The sequence below is a fragment of the Macadamia integrifolia genome, chromosome 8 (assembly GCF_013358625.1).
Source record: "Macadamia integrifolia cultivar HAES 741 chromosome 8, SCU_Mint_v3, whole genome shotgun sequence".
Lineage (NCBI taxonomy): Eukaryota > Viridiplantae > Streptophyta > Magnoliopsida > Proteales > Proteaceae > Macadamia > Macadamia integrifolia.
Window position 1 is genome coordinate 18,753,153 of NC_056564.1, and position 16,083 is coordinate 18,769,235.

At 37.7% G+C, this 16,083-nt stretch overlaps 2 protein-coding genes and 1 non-coding gene across 3 annotated transcripts; 1 reads left to right on the forward strand and 2 right to left on the reverse strand.

Moving 5' to 3' along the window:
* Window positions 1-563: 563 nt before the first annotated feature.
* On the forward strand, window positions 564-636 carry TRNAR-UCU. Its single transcript has one exon. It is a non-coding gene; the product is annotated as a tRNA-Arg (tRNA).
* A 302-nt stretch (window positions 637-938) lies between these two features.
* On the reverse strand, window positions 939-5,121 carry LOC122085973 (RHOMBOID-like protein 2). Its single transcript, XM_042654599.1, has 5 exons — window positions 4,549-5,121; window positions 3,228-3,391; window positions 2,468-2,631; window positions 1,516-1,766; window positions 939-1,351 (listed from the first exon to the last, which is right to left on the reverse strand). Exons 1-5 carry the CDS (start codon window positions 4,842-4,844, stop codon window positions 1,237-1,239), a joined length of 990 nt encoding a protein of 329 aa, XP_042510533.1. The 5' UTR covers window positions 4,845-5,121; the 3' UTR covers window positions 939-1,236.
* A 5,288-nt stretch (window positions 5,122-10,409) lies between these two features.
* LOC122085653 (60S ribosomal protein L24-like) lies at window positions 10,410-14,169 on the reverse strand. The gene is made up of 5 exons (XM_042654145.1): window positions 14,043-14,169; window positions 11,385-11,460; window positions 11,137-11,238; window positions 10,855-11,003; window positions 10,410-10,709 (listed from the first exon to the last, which is right to left on the reverse strand). The coding sequence occupies exons 1-5, from the start codon at window positions 14,051-14,053 to the stop codon at window positions 10,559-10,561; spliced, it is 489 nt and encodes a 162-aa protein (XP_042510079.1). The 5' UTR covers window positions 14,054-14,169; the 3' UTR covers window positions 10,410-10,558.
* Between the last annotated feature and the right edge of the window lie 1,914 nt (window positions 14,170-16,083).

Genomic DNA, 16,083 nt, shown 5'->3' on the forward strand with positions numbered 1-16,083 from the left:
CCATTTGCCATTTTTTCTTGGTTATACAGAAAGCATATGAAAAAATTTATTTTAAACAATAAAAAACAAAAACGAGTTTAAAACTCTGTTTTATATGCATTCTTCCTAACCAGGGTCTGGATTACATCAGTGGAAACAATGTCCTTGGAAGACATGGACAATCACCGCTCGAGATCCAACACTGTATAAATAGAGATCTCAAGGGCTATAGATACACGATTGTAGGTACACACACGGGTATATCCAATAAATAAAATTTGGACTGAGTCCTTTGATTCAACTAAGAAAATGTATTTCTTGGATTTACCTTAATAGTAACAGGAGTTAATGATGAGTTAAAACATAAACAGAAGAAGAGGGTCTGTTTAGTAGATGATGTGGTTAAGCCACCATCAAACAACAAAGAATACAAAGAGCACCATTGCCCAGGGGTAACAATTGGAAAAGTCCAACATCTCACAATTAAGATGTCATGAGAACAAGTACCTGGAAAATTAATTTTTGGGGTCTCATATCGTAAATCAACAAATTTAAATAGTTTGACACAAGCTTTGTCACAAACAGTACCCGTGGCCTAATGGATAAGGCGTCTGACTTCTAATCAGGCGATTGTGGGTTCGAGTCCCACCGGGTATGATATTTTAATTGTAGGAGTTTTGAGTTCTCTTTCTTGTATAATATATATAGTATTTTAATCTGTTAGTTGATCTCATTCCATAATTAGTTTTGATTAAACTGAAATAGGAAAGGATTAATTAATTAACTGACCAATTCCATTTTTCCCCCTTTTTTAATAAGCCAACCAGTTTATTACTTGGGTCTTCAATAAAAAAACTGAGACTAACCCACTTACTAAATTGCCAATCCCTAAGAGTTAAGCATCTGAGGGTACAACTCAATGAATAAGAACACCAGTAGTAAAATGTACAACTCAGAAGTTTAGAACAAGAATAATAAAGAATGCTATTAGTTAAAAATTTCAAAAATACACAACCAATGTAATCATCTATATACTAGTTTACATATTTTGAGTAGCAGGAATCAACACCTAATGCAATACAACCTTCATGTTCTAAGTCTAGGGACATGATGACAAGAGGTTGGGGGGGGGGGGGTGGGGAGCAGAGAGAAGTGGGGGGAAAACCCCAAATCCTTCAAACCATATGTGCATGTACATAGCAAGCAACAGGGTGGGAAAATGAAAAATTCAGATGGCAAGACAAAAGCCTCAAAGACTCAGTTACTCCCACATTTCCATCTTGAAGTGGGGACACAGCTAAGATAACGACACCAGTGGCATCGCTGATACGCATTAACCCCTCGAAACAGCATTACCAGCCCGACCGTGAAACTGCAAATTTTGACATCAAAACAACTAAAGTTAGTCTCATTTATAACAAACGAAGACAATGACAAAGTCTCAAAGTTGCAACATATTAATGCAATCAAACTCGGGGTGATGGACTACAACTCAAAATCAAAGCCAATATATATCCTTCAATCGCTTGAACTTACCCAACAATCAGCAAAACCAGTGAGATGAACCATAATACATATTGGTATAGCTTGTGTTTGGATATAGCATGAACATTGGCTGGAAGATTCCCGCGCTCCACCCAGCCAAACTGAGGTCGGAGCAGCAGAACAAAGCCGAGGAGAAAGCCTGTCAGGAATCCCCCGATATGTGCAAAATTGTCAACATGAGGAAGGATTCCAATAGCTAAATTTATGGCGATGATGATCACGAGTGTCACTAATGCTGCAACCTGCATGAGCAGAAAAGTTGGGATTGTAATGGGAGGCTACAACCTTAATTATCATGCTAGTTCCAATTAACAACTATCCATTATCAACTGCTCAGCAATTAAAATGACAAATTTACAATTATCCATAATGAACTGCTAAGCAACTAAAATGAGTGCTCAAAATAATAATAATAATAATAAATGTCCCCACTTTCTCCAATGTATATATATACAGAGATAAGAAAATGAAGAAGAAGAAGAAGAAGATTATTAGCAGTTCTTTCAACAGAAGAAATCTTGAAACCTATGTAAAACCAATTTAATGTTTACATGGGGAAAAGGTTCTGCAGTTGGTGGCTAAACCCCTTCACTAGATAACCTCTGTTTTAACCACAAGAAGGACATGGCCTATACAGACTGTTCAGAACCCCTTCTGCTATCGGCCATCTAACTCACCATATATTAGATCTCCCCTTGCAATGCCAGCTCATGAAGAGCCAAGTTTCAATGTAGAAAAGCACAAATAGGTTTCTTCCTCTTGTGAAATGGGAGGGTCCCATGGGCAGAAAACTACCACATGAAGGATTTACCTTTTGAGTCAGTTGCAACATGAAAGATCTCTGGATTGTCTATATCTCTATCATGGGGGAATTCCGTATCGGGACCAAGTCTTACATGATATTAATAAAACAATTTGTGAAACATGCTAGGCAGTTTCTTACCTTATTGGAATAAATAGTCCAGTTTGTAATAAGTTCAGAAAGCATGGCTCCAAGAAGTCCAAACAGTGCACCAGATGCACCGACAGAGATGTTACTTCTTATGAAAAGGCAAGAGAGAACACTCCCTCCAAAACCTGACAAGAGGTAGATAACCCCAATTCGCACTGCAAAATCATACCAAAGGTAAGTGCTAAAGCTTAGACAGAGGGATATTAAGACTAAACAAATGCAGAGAAAAGACCCAGACAGAAAACCAACTACGTTCACAAGGAAATTGCTTAAGATGACAAACTAAGGAATTCAAAATTGGCTGATATCACAAGATATAAGGGAAAAAAACATTGCCAACCCTGTCTAGATAAACTTTGCTACAAGTTGCATAATAACAGCAACAATGACAACACCACCACATCCAACCCCTCACTTATCTACAATGACAAACTTAGACTTATCCCAACTTAATGGTGTCGGCTACATGGATCCATGCAAAACAAAATAGAGAAAAAAGTATCCAAACAGCAAATAGGGGAAGGATGAGACCGACAGATGAGATAGTAGATAGGTGAGAGTAAGAGGAAAGAGACACAGCCCAACAAGTCAGGAGATTCTATTTCACTCAAAGGTTAAACGATGCCAACACAAGTAGTAATAAAAAAGAAGATGATGAACAATAACGGAAACCAGACTCAAATTGAAGTAGGGATCACTTCCAGCTCCCATCAACTCAAATAAGCAAAACAATAGGAATAGCAAAGCTTACCAAACCCAAATTGCTGCTCAAGGCGGATCCCAATGAAGAGCAGACTTAACATGTTCGCAAGCAGATGAATAACTCCTGCATGCAACCAGATACAAGAGACAAGTCTCCATCCTTGATGCCCGTGGACCACTTTGGTCCAATCAAGAGCTCCCAACTTCTTCAACCTGAAAAAGTAGGGAAAAACTAAAGATAGTGTTGCCTATTGATTTAAATTTATAGGTAGCAAGTATAATCCACTTATCGATAGAGTATCAATTTCATGGAATTTCTTTTTGCAATACCACTCAACTACCCTAGGCTTACCATCAAGGCTTAAAAAATTATAAGGCTTGCGATAAGGAAGTTCAGAACCCAGAAAAAAAGAAAATAAAAATCACATTACCACGAATAGCCGAAGGAATTAACAAGTGACTCAGACATTGAAAAGTAACAGAAGCTTATAAGTTTGTGCTTTTTTCCCACACTAGCATGTACTTGTGTGTGTAACAATTTTTTTTCTACCTTAACTTGAAAAAGTATAGACTATATTCCTCATTTGTAGGCTTACTATCTACGCAGAGGTGCAAGAAGAAATCACAAGCTGTCAAACTCTATTCCCTGGATGCTTCTAAGTGCATTTTGAAGAAGCTGATTAAAAGCAACAGGTTCTTACATCTAAATACCATATTACTAAATAGAGACGCAGATATAAAACAAGATGATAATTTGATCAAGAGTTTCAGGTGGATGTTTCTTTATATCCTAAATATAATTAAAGTATGCTTTCAGCAAATACTATCTAAAAAAATTATCTGAGCAGCCTCCACCAACAACCTAGATTGGTAGGTTTCCCTTCACATCTGTGAAACTTTCTGAGCACCCCACCACCACCCCCACCCCCCAAAAAAAAAAAAAAAAAAACAGAAAAGCATATTTTCCAAATTGAACTATTGACTTTCCTTAGTAAACATTAATGTCCAAATGCAAACAGCCTAAAGGATTGACCTTTTTCAAAGGAAACAGAAGGACAAAACCTTCCCCAGACCATAATGAGGGCAAGGAACCATCTCATTCTATTCCCAATGCCTCATGGCACTCAAAGATCCCATAACCATAGACAATTTTCGTCTGCGTCTAGGGCTGAACTTAACAGAACATGGTAACAAAATTAAAACTAACCCATCTCTCCAAACGCCCCAAAATGTTGTGTGTACCAATTGAAAAGCCTCATCAAGCTTCCCAGACTGAAATACCCAAATTTCCCATCCAAAAAGGAGAAAGAAATAAAATATCAAACAGGAATTAAGAGAACATGACAAAAGAATATGGAAAGAACAATTACGTTGAGGATGAGGGTCCGAATAGGGGATTCTCCCGAAGAGGCTGAAACGAGAATCTACCGAAAAACCTGGCCACACAGTGTTCTTGAGTCCCAGTAGTATCCTTGTTCTTGGGGCAATTGTTAAAATACATGGTTAGTATGAACATAACAACATTAGCCACCACAAACGCAGGAATCAACCATGAAGTCCATTGCTTCTCTGTAGTATCTTGGTAATAAGTAGACGAGTAGTACGAATAAGGGTAGCCATTACTCCTGTTCTTAACACCTCTGCTCTCCAGATCTTCGCTCGCCATGTGTAGTTTTCCTCAATTGTTCGTCTCAAATTCTGCAAACCCTCAAGATCGCTACTGTCCTCCTATGGATTTATCTCAGAAAAACTATAGAGTAACAAACAAAAACGAAATAATAAAGTAAAAATAAACAAGTTTGCCTTTGCCTGAAGAGAGGAGTTTTGTCTGCGCTGCAGACACGAAGAGGTGAAGTGGGTTGTAAGGGAGAGTCGGTGAAGATGAAACCCTTCATCGGTGAAATATAAAACGCAGAGAGAGAGAGAGAGAGAGAGAGAGGAGGATTCCTTTCGAGTTTCTCCCGGGCCCAATTGAAGTGTGGCAGTTATAGTATATCCCGCGTTCGCTTATTACCGGTTACCGGGTGTTTTCACAGCGTTGTTAACGAGAAAGGTTCCTCTCCCTGAAGATAACCACCCCACCTAATCTAACACCGTTCATGGGTGTGGTGGACGGTGTGAGATAGGGTGGAGTGGTTACCATTGCAGGAGAGGGGAGGGGAGGGGATTTGGATTCGGATTCGTTTTCCTCACACGTTCATGGAAGGTGTGGGGTGAGGTGGGGTGGTTACTCGTGGAGAGGATGGGGAGGGTAATCAAAAAGGAAAGAGAAAAGGGGTAAGGAAATGTTTAATTTACTTAATGACCAATATACCCTTTTTAGTTTGAGTTGGGTTTTAGATAATTACATGACAATGACCTTAAAAAAATATCAATTCAGATATGGGTTGTGGGTGGCACGTTATAATCAGTTTAACCAATGAGGAAGGGTAGGAAATAGGGATTTAGTTGAGATTGGTCAAATTGGCCTATTCGGCTGATCCTAATTCTTTCGTAATTTGAATTGGGCTCTATATAGCATTTCTAGGGTTTTATTTGTTTCTAGTTGATTTCAACAATTTTTGAATCAATTCTAATCGATTCCAATTCGATCTTAGATCCAATTTGAATACTAATTCGAACTTTTTGAACCTTAAGCCAAAATAAGAAAAAGAAGATTTCATTGAAACTTCACAATGAAGGAAAATGAAATGATTTGGTAATCACAAATGAAGAAACAAGGGAAAAGGGGTCTCTAATTAGAAAGCTCAAAACCAAGGAAAGTGAAGTGATATAAATTGTTGGTTTGAGTTATATTATCATCTCTCATGAACAACTTGATACATCTTGGGCTTTTGACCATTCTATGTTAATCTCATTGACAAACAACGAAATTGACTATATGAAAATGAGGTGGGGGTAATGGGGTATGATAATTATACTTTTTCTTTATCCTTTTCAAACTTCTGATTGGAGTTTGTGGTGGGGTGTCAACTGTGCTTTCAAATTATAGGTTGAGAACAACAAATAAATAATTCTAGTAGCACATATGGAAAATGCAATATCATTTCATACCATAGTCAAAAAAAGAACCCACGAAGGGATCAAGGAATTTAGATCCATTTATCAAGTCCCCAAAGCATTCTCCTAAGGGAGAAGTACCGACCACTAGGATAAGCCTTGACTGTCTTCTATTTTTTCTCATAAACATGATTTTTATTATTTTCTAAAAGAAATAGATACTTTAAAATTTTCTTAACTTTTAGACAAAAATATTTAGCTACCATAACCAATCTAGCCTAATATGTAAATAGTTTTTTCTTTCTTGTTGGTAAATAAATTATTATTCATGAAAACGAGCAAAGCTCGCAATTGCCGAATTATAAGATTTCATCAAACATAAAATAGAAATAAATCAAATTATCGAGAAAAATCACCTTTCATGCCAACAAATAAATACATCATATTTAATCTAAGACCCCTATTATGTTTTCAATAAACATCAACTTTAGTTTAAAGAAAAAAAAATACACTTTATTCTTTACTGTTAACTTACTCAGCTGTACTAATATGGTGGATTTTACCCCCCAAAAATAAATAAATAAATAAATAAAATGGTGGATAGGTGCCCGGGACCATTTTAACATTCATAAGGGTATTTTGGTAAAACAAAAAATGCACTTATAAAGAGTGGGTCCAGCCGTTATAATTAACAACTCAGCAATTGGAGAAAGAGAAAGTGTGCGGTTGGTGAGAGTGGGTCCCAGTGAGACAGTGTGTTACGTGTGTTTTACGTGTTTAGTGGGCCTGAGTGTGGGCCTCTCTACCAGCCGCCAGATAAATAGAAGGATTCTTCTCACACCAATCCATGATATTTTCAGGAGGTTCAACGCCATTTGTGGGCCCACCACGGTGGGGTTGGTTGGTTGAGACTTGAGAATCGGTTGCCACGGTTAGTGGTTCCGTTACTTACTTCCAAGCTACTCCACGACCCCGCCCCTCCACCTCACCCATGTACTCGGCGTGGCGGTGAATGCTCACAGTCCCCACGGTGGCGTGGACTTCTAAACTCACCTCAGATTGATGCCGGACCTCCAAGATTAGGGCCATAGGGATATCAAAACTCAACCCGATGGGGGAAGCATACTCATTTTGCATTCAGTCCGGTTTTACTGGTTTTACTTCTTTGATTATTCTTTAGTATCGGATGACTGAGAGCATCCAGGCACGTATCGCACGTATCCTAAAGTTCTCTCCACCATCTGATGTTTACTGTACCACCTGTATCACCGCACTCACTGTAGAGGATGATTTTACTTCAAAACTGATACACCCAATGGAAATTGGGTTTGGGTCACTTCCTTCTTCCCCCATAAAAACCCTTTCACAACCCCCTACTTTTTCTCTTCATGTCTTTCTTTTTTTGGTTCAACCTGTTCTCTCCATGTCTATAGACTAATAGTTAAGTGCATGGTTCTTAAGTGTGAGCTAAGTGAAACTCTGCAATACAATTTATAATGAATGGGAATAATATCCCTGAATGGTGTGGACAATATTAAGTTCAGGTTTGGTTTGGTATCAATTCTATTTTTAAATTTTGATTTTAAATCAAATGGATCAAGTTTTCCTATGCCCATGGCATGGGGCTTGAGATGCACAGGGTATTGGAAAAGTTATTTTTGGAAAGGTACTAAAATATAGGGATTTGTGAACCCTAAGATATGATTAACAGTCCTCCAAGGGTTTAGGAAAACTTCTTCCAATCAAAATAGCCATCAGAATGGACATGTTTGGCTCTAATTTGGAAGGTCAATTCTTATAGTAAGGTAAGAAATTGAGAACCTGAGATTGGCCTTCAAGGCTTCAACAATGCTCAAGTAAATAAGAGGTAAATGGGGAGGAGGAGGGGGGTAGGGGGTTGTCATCAAACAAAGAAAAGGAGAAGAATAGGAGACGCAAACAGTGTATTCAAAGACAGTTCTTCAATTCTCAGAATTGGAGAATTCTGGGAAATAGAATTGGATCAAAATGTGCTCCTAGTCCTTTCTAGTTCTTGTGCAATGTGACCTGCCACCGAGGATAGTTGAGCATATATAGCTGCTTGTGCGAGCGTGGCCATCTCCACCCCTCTATGTACCATGGCTTACCATCATGGGCAGGTCATGATGCAAGGGATGGGCTGTTGGCCACATCTTTTTTTTTTTGGTGAAAGCTGTTGGCCACGTTGACATGCCCAAAGTGTAGACATTCCTATTTTAGTCCATCTAAAATAAATGACAGGGTGAATAAACCCTGCCTTCCTAGCAGAGGGAACACTCGCGCATGGGAGCCATGTGAGAGTACACACCTGAGAGTACACACCAGCATGTTCAACGCCCTAGCCGCAACCATTATCTTCTTTTGTCACACCCTGTAATTCAACTTAATCACACTTATATTGAGGTAGCTTTTGTATATAATGTCTAAATAAAACATAATGGTAAACATAACGGTATCGTTCTACCAAAGGAAAAGTATCTAACCTTCTATTTTATTTTACCAAAAAAATTAAAAAAAACCTACACATAGGGGTCGAATTTACCGTCCCACTCCTCATGAAAAGTGGAAATTCTACCTCTGTTGATGTTCTGCGTGCACTCCCATTAACTTGAAGGGCAACATAATTCCTGGACCTAGATGCAAAGGTGGACAAAATTACCATCCTGCCCCTCAAAAAATGAGGGAATCCTACCTTTGTTGATGTTCTACACGTGCTCCCATTGGCCTGAAAGGCAACGTAATTCCTACACCTCAAAGCAAAGGTGAACAAAATGACCATCCTACCCCTCAAGAAATATGAGAATCCCACCCAAGTACCTTATACTAGTAGGTTTATCCTATGCCTCATGCTCAAAGAACCCTTAACCATATACAATATATTCTTCCAACAATTAGGTCTATTCAGGAGGCACCCTTTTCCTCCAATCCTAGACATTTATGATCGTTGGTTCTTTAATTTACAGGCCAACAAAATATTTTTATCAAGGGTATACCTAATAATAGATGAGCATAAAATGCAAAAAATTATAATTCTTTGAGTGGTACTTAATATGGATAGCTTAAGAAGCATGAAATGCCGTGGTTCAGAGGATTGCAGACCCCCTTTATATAAGGTATAGGAACTAGGAGTGTCAAACAGTGTGGTTTTGGTTATTTGGTTCAGTTTACATTTTGATAAGGTAAAACCAAAATCATACCGGATAGGAAGAAGGTGAAATTAGAATCGTTTTCATCCTATTTCAATTTTAGCGGTGTTTAATCGATTTTTATTATTCGGTTCACAATCAATTTACATGGGGTTAATAATGTCATTTTAAAAAATGGTTTGCATCCTACAACTAATGTGAATCCTACATATATTAAATTTCCTAGAGAGTTAAGACAATATACATTTATTTTGCCAAGGACAATATACTTTCTATGTAAAATACTACATATATTATTAATAATTAACTATGATCCTAGAAATTAGAAAATCAAGAAATGTGATTGTGTGAAAGAAAAGCTCTCTTCTCGGTTAGTACTTAGCACTTTTTTTCCTCCCCCCATCGAATTTCAAAACACTTTAAGTCCTTAATACTAGATGTCGGTTAACCATAGATTTTCCGATTTAATTCAGTTCTGAACCGAAATTATGGCCTATAAAACCAAAACCGGATCAATTTACCATAGTGCGGTTTAGTTAAATTATAACCAATCGATTTCGATTCCTATAAACAGTTGGTTTCAATTATAACCAATCAATTTCGATTCCGATAAACAATTGGTTTTGATTCCAATAAATGGTTTTGGTTATATATTGACATCCTTAGCATAAACAATTGGTTTTGATTCCGATAAACGGTTTCGATTATATATTAACACCCTTAGCAGGACTCATTGCATTCTGAACCATGGTCAAAACAAGAAAATATAACCATGCATATGAACGTACAAATGCCTGTTTATTTTGTTCCATAGTTGAGCTGTCACACCCGGCTCTCATCATAGTTACACTGCAAGTATCCTAGCGGGAGTAGAATGTAACATAAGTAATTAATAAACAATAGACGTATCCATTCAAAGTTACTACCAAAAAATTAACAGATGATGCATTCTTTCAGAATCATTAACGATTTCAAGCTGTGGCCGATCATTGTGGCCTCAGGCATCCATCAAACTGAAACGATTGCTTTTCAGAATCAAAATACCAATCTACTCAACAGACGATAACTTTTTCCAAAGAATTAATCGCTACTCCACTTGCAAATTTATACGGGGTAAATATCTCCAATAAAGTTTTGGATATCCAAGTCAATCCATACAAAATCTCCAGAATGGAAAAACAACCTATCAGGTATCAGCTTAAAAGAAGGTGGCAAATCAGCGCTTTCCACCACCTCCAAGTTTGGAACCCTTTGGCCCAGTACCCCTGGGCAAATTGCCCTTGGTCTGTCCTTTTTGTGATTTCGTCACCTCTGCTTTCTTCGCCTTCTTCTCATCCTTGGTTTTCTTGATCCTCTCCTTAATTTCACTGCAAAATGCAAAAGTAATCAGTGAATCAAATAAGACAGTATTTCAATGGAGCACCTTGTTCACCGATTGAAGTATCGGTCCACTTAAGAATCGTGAAATTACTAGAAAGCCAAATTCGAAAGCACTAAAGAGGGAGAGCATACCGAAGAGCAGCCTCCCTTGCAGCATCTCGGACTTCTGCCTTCTCAGTTCTTTTCTTCTGGATCACCTCCAAGGTGGCACCAACAATCGACCTTGAATAAGGCTTCTTGGTAGCACGGCGCCTTTTCTTTACTTGCTCGGCAGCGATGTCCTAAGAGACAGAAACCAATCAGAATAATTAAAACATTGATCAACTATAGCACTCAAATTAAATTTAAAAACATTTATAAAACTTCTGAAGCAAAAAAGAGAACAAAGATGAGCATGATGACAATAATATTTACCTTCTTATGTTGCTTCCTATACATGGCTGTCCACGTGAGCTTTGAAGGCTTCAGTCTATTGTGGAAATACCTCTTGCACTTCGAATTAGCAAAGAGGAAAACCTAAATGCAATGAAAGTGATATCAGTCACAAGAAAGAAAAGGTGAGAACTAACTACTGATCATCCAAAAAATAAGAGAGCAGTAAATGTGACATGTTATGAAGACTCTGACTCTAAAGTAGCTGAAAATCTATAGCAGAGACTCACCTGCGAATCAGAACGAACAAATCTGATACCCCTGCCAGGGTATATCTTGGCACCGCTGAAACGGCAGAGCTCAGTCCTGAAAAGCAATCATTAAGTGTTAAATCCAAAATTTGGCTATAGAGAAAGCACGGACAGATGTCAAATCTATGATTCATTCTTCTCACGAAATGAAACTAAGAAATAAATAAAAATGTAATAGCACGCTTGCAATGCAATATCATGAACACAAACTTATCTATAAAATATTAACAGCTACTGATACAAATATATTTTGGTCGTAAAATCTCTGACGTAGTTTTAATCCATTATTCAAGCCTTGGTATCTCCTTGGAATTTTGCTTTGTTCCTTTTCCCAATGCTGTGTTTGGATATCAAGAAAAAAAATGATATGAAAAGAAAAGAAAAAAAAAAAGATCCATTGCTTGGTTCCAATAGAAAAGAAAAAGAATAAAATATGGCGATAAATCATCGAGAGGTCGGAAACGAAGAAGACTGGTTATAGTGATTCCGCTCACACGGTCTCCGATCTTCTGGGCTTCAACTTCGGTGAGAAAAAATGCTCCATTCAGTCTCAATTAGCTGATGAACCCAAGCAAAGACCAAAGGAGAACTTTTTGTGGAGTTTCTAAGTGTGAGATCGCATGACCATGAGTCGCAGAAGCGAGATGCCTGACCAGGAGAGGCAAAGATTCTGACCAGAAAGAGACCAACAAGGAAATTGGAACAGGATCAAACACTAAAGATTAGAGGAATTTGTTGGGCGTTGTTGGGGAGGGTGAGAAATCTGAGCTAGGCACCAATTCCTATGCTTTTGGTGCTGTTGATCAGCTGGGTGGTGGGAGGAGAAACGACCCCAGTTGCAGGTTGCATCATCTTCGCTCCAACGCCAATACCATCAAACAAATCCTAATGACTAGATAGCTACAAGGAGAGAAAGGCAACAAAAGGCCACTAACTCAATCCCGTAGACCCATTTGAACAAAAGGAAGGAAGCAAAAGAGCCTCTTGAAATAAAGAATGGAAGGAGAACCAACACCGAACAAGCGCCCATCTCTCATCTGTCTCCCTCTTATTTTATTCTCAACTAAAATCTCATCTTTTATATTAATCTTCCTCACTGAAGACACTAACTATCTGTTTTAATTTTTTTATTTTCTTTCCTTGTCCTCTCCTTTTTTATTATCACTCCACCACCAAATCACCTCTCTACCTCTCTCTCTTCCTGAGACTCAAAATTCATAATTCACGTAGAGGCCAGTCATGTCAGCTGGTGATGGTGTGTGCTCAAACAGAGGGAAATCATGGCAGGCGGTAGATAGGAGGATTGATATGGATGGTGTGGTTGCTGTGATAAACACAAAAAGGGGAAGAGAGGGTGGGTGAATGGTCAGATGCTTCTCAACGGCAATCTTCAGTGCCGAGAGAACAACCTACAAGGTCAACAAACTGGGTCAGGAGATCAAGGATCTTGAGTAGGGAGAATTGCAGGAGTGAGGCGATTCTGCAGCTGCAAGTCATAGCCAAGGGCAGGGCAGCTGTGGTGCAACAGACTTTAGCTCACAAAAGAGGTGATGGTACCATTGTTGGAGGAGCTGCAGAGAGCTATTCGAAAACAAAGCTCGTACCAGAGCAGCAGTGGAGCAATGTTGCATGGAATTGAAACAAAACAAAGTTTTTTCATCCAGAAACGGAGTGTACTTGACTTCGGGGCAATAGAAAAACTTGCAGTGAGTTTCAGTGAAAATTGTAAAATTTGGGAGAATCTTTCCAGCCTACAGTGGGAAAACATACTGTAAGAAAACTGCACAGAATCTGTACATTTGTCTTTTCTTTTCACGACATCCAAACATTCCTAAATAAATTTGCAGCTCTCAAATAATTTCTCTTTTTGTAGCACTAAATGTTTGTTATTTGAACATGGGCATCCTCTATATTTGGCCATTGCAATGAATTCAGTTGATTATAGAGTTCAGATAAATGGATTCATAATTTAAAATAAACAGGCCCAACTGTTGATACCTTCAGTTGGAAGTTCCAGATCTACCGGATCAGCTTAAAACAGAACAAAATAGACTTCCTCAACAATTCAAACGTGACAAACCTCAATTTTTTGTCGACTAAGCTTAGACAATCAATCTATATGGAAAGGGTCGAAATGAAAAAATAAAACGCAAAACCATTATAAAATGATAAAGCAATAAATAGAGTAAACGGTTGGCTTAAGCAGAAAAACAAGAGTTAACCAGAATAGAACAAGGCAAGTGCAACAGTTGAAGTTGAAGCATATGCAACAGGGCGCAAATATTAGAGAAGAAACCACAGTCTAATCTGTTTCCTTAACGGGATCCGATTATAATCGGAAAATAACCCTTAAATCAATCGGTCATGATTTTCACAATTTACTGAAACAAGCGAACGAATTAAAAGTGGAATGGATATCTAAATCAAACTTTAGCCAAAATCAGAAAATATATATATATATATATATATATGATTCACTCATCAGACACAAAACGGCGCCATCAAACTACCAAAGAATTCACAGAAACGTTAAGCATTGGAATCAGAAGCACGAACAGACCTCGATTTACCATAGCAAACTCCACGAAACACAATCAAAGAACAACAACTAAAGTAGAGAAAGAGAGAGAAACATACTTGAGAACCATGGCTGCCGCTTTCCTCCTCTTCTGTTCCTATCGCTCCTTAGAAACCCTAAAATACCTCCAAGGTAAAGGAGGGTCGAAATATCACCCTAATCCAGGACGTATGGTGCTCCCCTCTTTTGGACCTTTTTGGTAGATTTTCCATAGGCTACAGAGAATTGATGCTAATCTGACGGTCCTAACACAGGATATATTTCACGAATATCTGTTTCACGGTGTTAACTGTTGCAATGAACTGGAACCCGAACCCTAGGAACGAGTAGGGTTCCAACTTGAAACTGGCGGACTCGAGTTCGACTGGGCCTAGATCATTTTTACATGGGCTGGGCTGGAGTTTCAACCTTATGAGCTGGGTTTGTTCTGAAAAGCGCCAACACAGGTGTCAATGCAAGCTAGGGTTAAACAAATTAGTTAAGTTGGTCGGGTTGAGCCCATCCTGGACGGTATAGGTTAGGGTTTTATCTCGAAGATGGGCGGAGCTGGGCTGGACTCAAGAATATGTATTCATGGGTTGGGGCTTCTAACAGAATAAAGACATCAATAAAGCCAGTTGAGAAAAAGAAAAAAAAAGGGTTTTTGTGTGACAATACCCCATCAAGCATCCTTAGCAATCACGTATTAGTTGTTCTAATATTTGCACATAATTTTTCTTTTTTGGTAAACACACATAGATGGTTTTAAAATTCAGTTGCGAGATTTGGCTGGTGACATATGATTTGAGTGATGTTTTTAGTCATTTTATCTTATTTTGGTTAAGGTGAGACTTTCTACTCGTGTTCTTTTTCACAAAATGTTGTGTTTACTAAAAAGTTCTAATAACATATGAAAGAGCTTTCTGTATGTGATTGTGGAGATTGCTGTCAATTTAAACCAAAGATTTTTTATATTCTGATAGTTCATAAAATTATACTCTTCATGCATTAGCTTTCATCCCACTGGCAGGTAAATAAGCTACATACAATCTACCTATTTTTGGACGATAGGTTATGAGTCGTGGATCTCTTGATTTTTGCTCTTAACAAATAAATAGACCAGTGCCTAATTATCATATATTCAGTGTCTTCAATTCACTATATCAACCAACAACTTACCATATCATTTTTTTTTAAATTTCAAATACTTTTCAGAAGTTATATTGAAAAAAAAAAAAAAAAAAGATTAAATGAAAATATGAAATTGCTGCAATGGAATGACAAGATTGGGATGTACTAACTAATGGGAAAATCATAATTCCATCTTTTCAAACTATAAGAATGTGCACATTTAATTAAAAGCATAAAGAAGACTCTTAGGGCCCGTTTGGTATCGTTTCTGTTTCAGAAATGTCGTTTCGTGTCAAAAACGAAAATTTCAGTTTCTATGTCAAAACACAGTTTTTAAACGAAAAATGGTGTTTCAAAATTTCAGATTTTTATCGGGAGATTTTTTTTTTTTTTTGTAAAATGGAACGAAACTGGGAATTTTGGAGTTCCGTCCAATCTCGTTTTTTCAGTTTTTTTTTCAGTTTTTGTTCCAAAAAAACAGAAACGGACCATAAGTGCACCAAACAGAAGATTCTGTTTTTTCGTTCTAATAGAACGAAAAAACTCAATAAACGTTTTTTTAGAACGATACCAAACGGAGCCTAAGTATCTTTACTTTCGTTCTAAAAAATTTATGTTATCTTTTTCCCATGATCGCTCATCCATCCTTTTTTCATTGAAAGTAGTTGAAAGGATCCAGACTCAAAAAGATAAGAACGGTCAACCTATAAGACTTAACTTTAGCCTTATGAATAGAGGTGAAGTAAAAGGATACTTTAGGAAATTAAATTTTACTGTTATCTTGAGTAGGACAAACAATAAATGATTTGGGGATCAAATAAATATTTTTAAAATCTATTTTAGTGGATGTAACCATAGTTATCAATTCGGCCGAACCGAATTTTTCCGAATTTTATCAAAAATTCGGACCAAATCCGAATTAAAAATAAAATTCTTTAAAATTCGCGACTTTTTCCAAAATGAATATAAATCGCGAATAATTCGGACCGA

Coding starts and splice junctions, on each gene's coding strand:
- LOC122085973 (XM_042654599.1), bottom strand. CDS start 4,844: ATGGCGAGCGAAGATCTGGAGAGCAGAGGTGTTAAGAACAGGAGTAAT. Junction 2,632..3,227: donor TGAGCAGCAATTTGGGTTTG/GTAAGCTTTGCT, acceptor ATGATTTTGCAG/TGCGAATTGGGGTTATCTAC. Junction 1,352..1,515: donor CTGGTTTTGCTGATTGTTGG/GTAAGTTCAAGC, acceptor CAAAATTTGCAG/TTTCACGGTCGGGCTGGTAA.
- LOC122085653 (XM_042654145.1), bottom strand. Junction 11,239..11,384: donor TTGTTCGTTCTGATTCGCAG/GTGAGTCTCTGC, acceptor CATTGCATTTAG/GTTTTCCTCTTTGCTAATTC. Junction 10,710..10,854: donor GCAAGGGAGGCTGCTCTTCG/GTATGCTCTCCC, acceptor TGCATTTTGCAG/TGAAATTAAGGAGAGGATCA.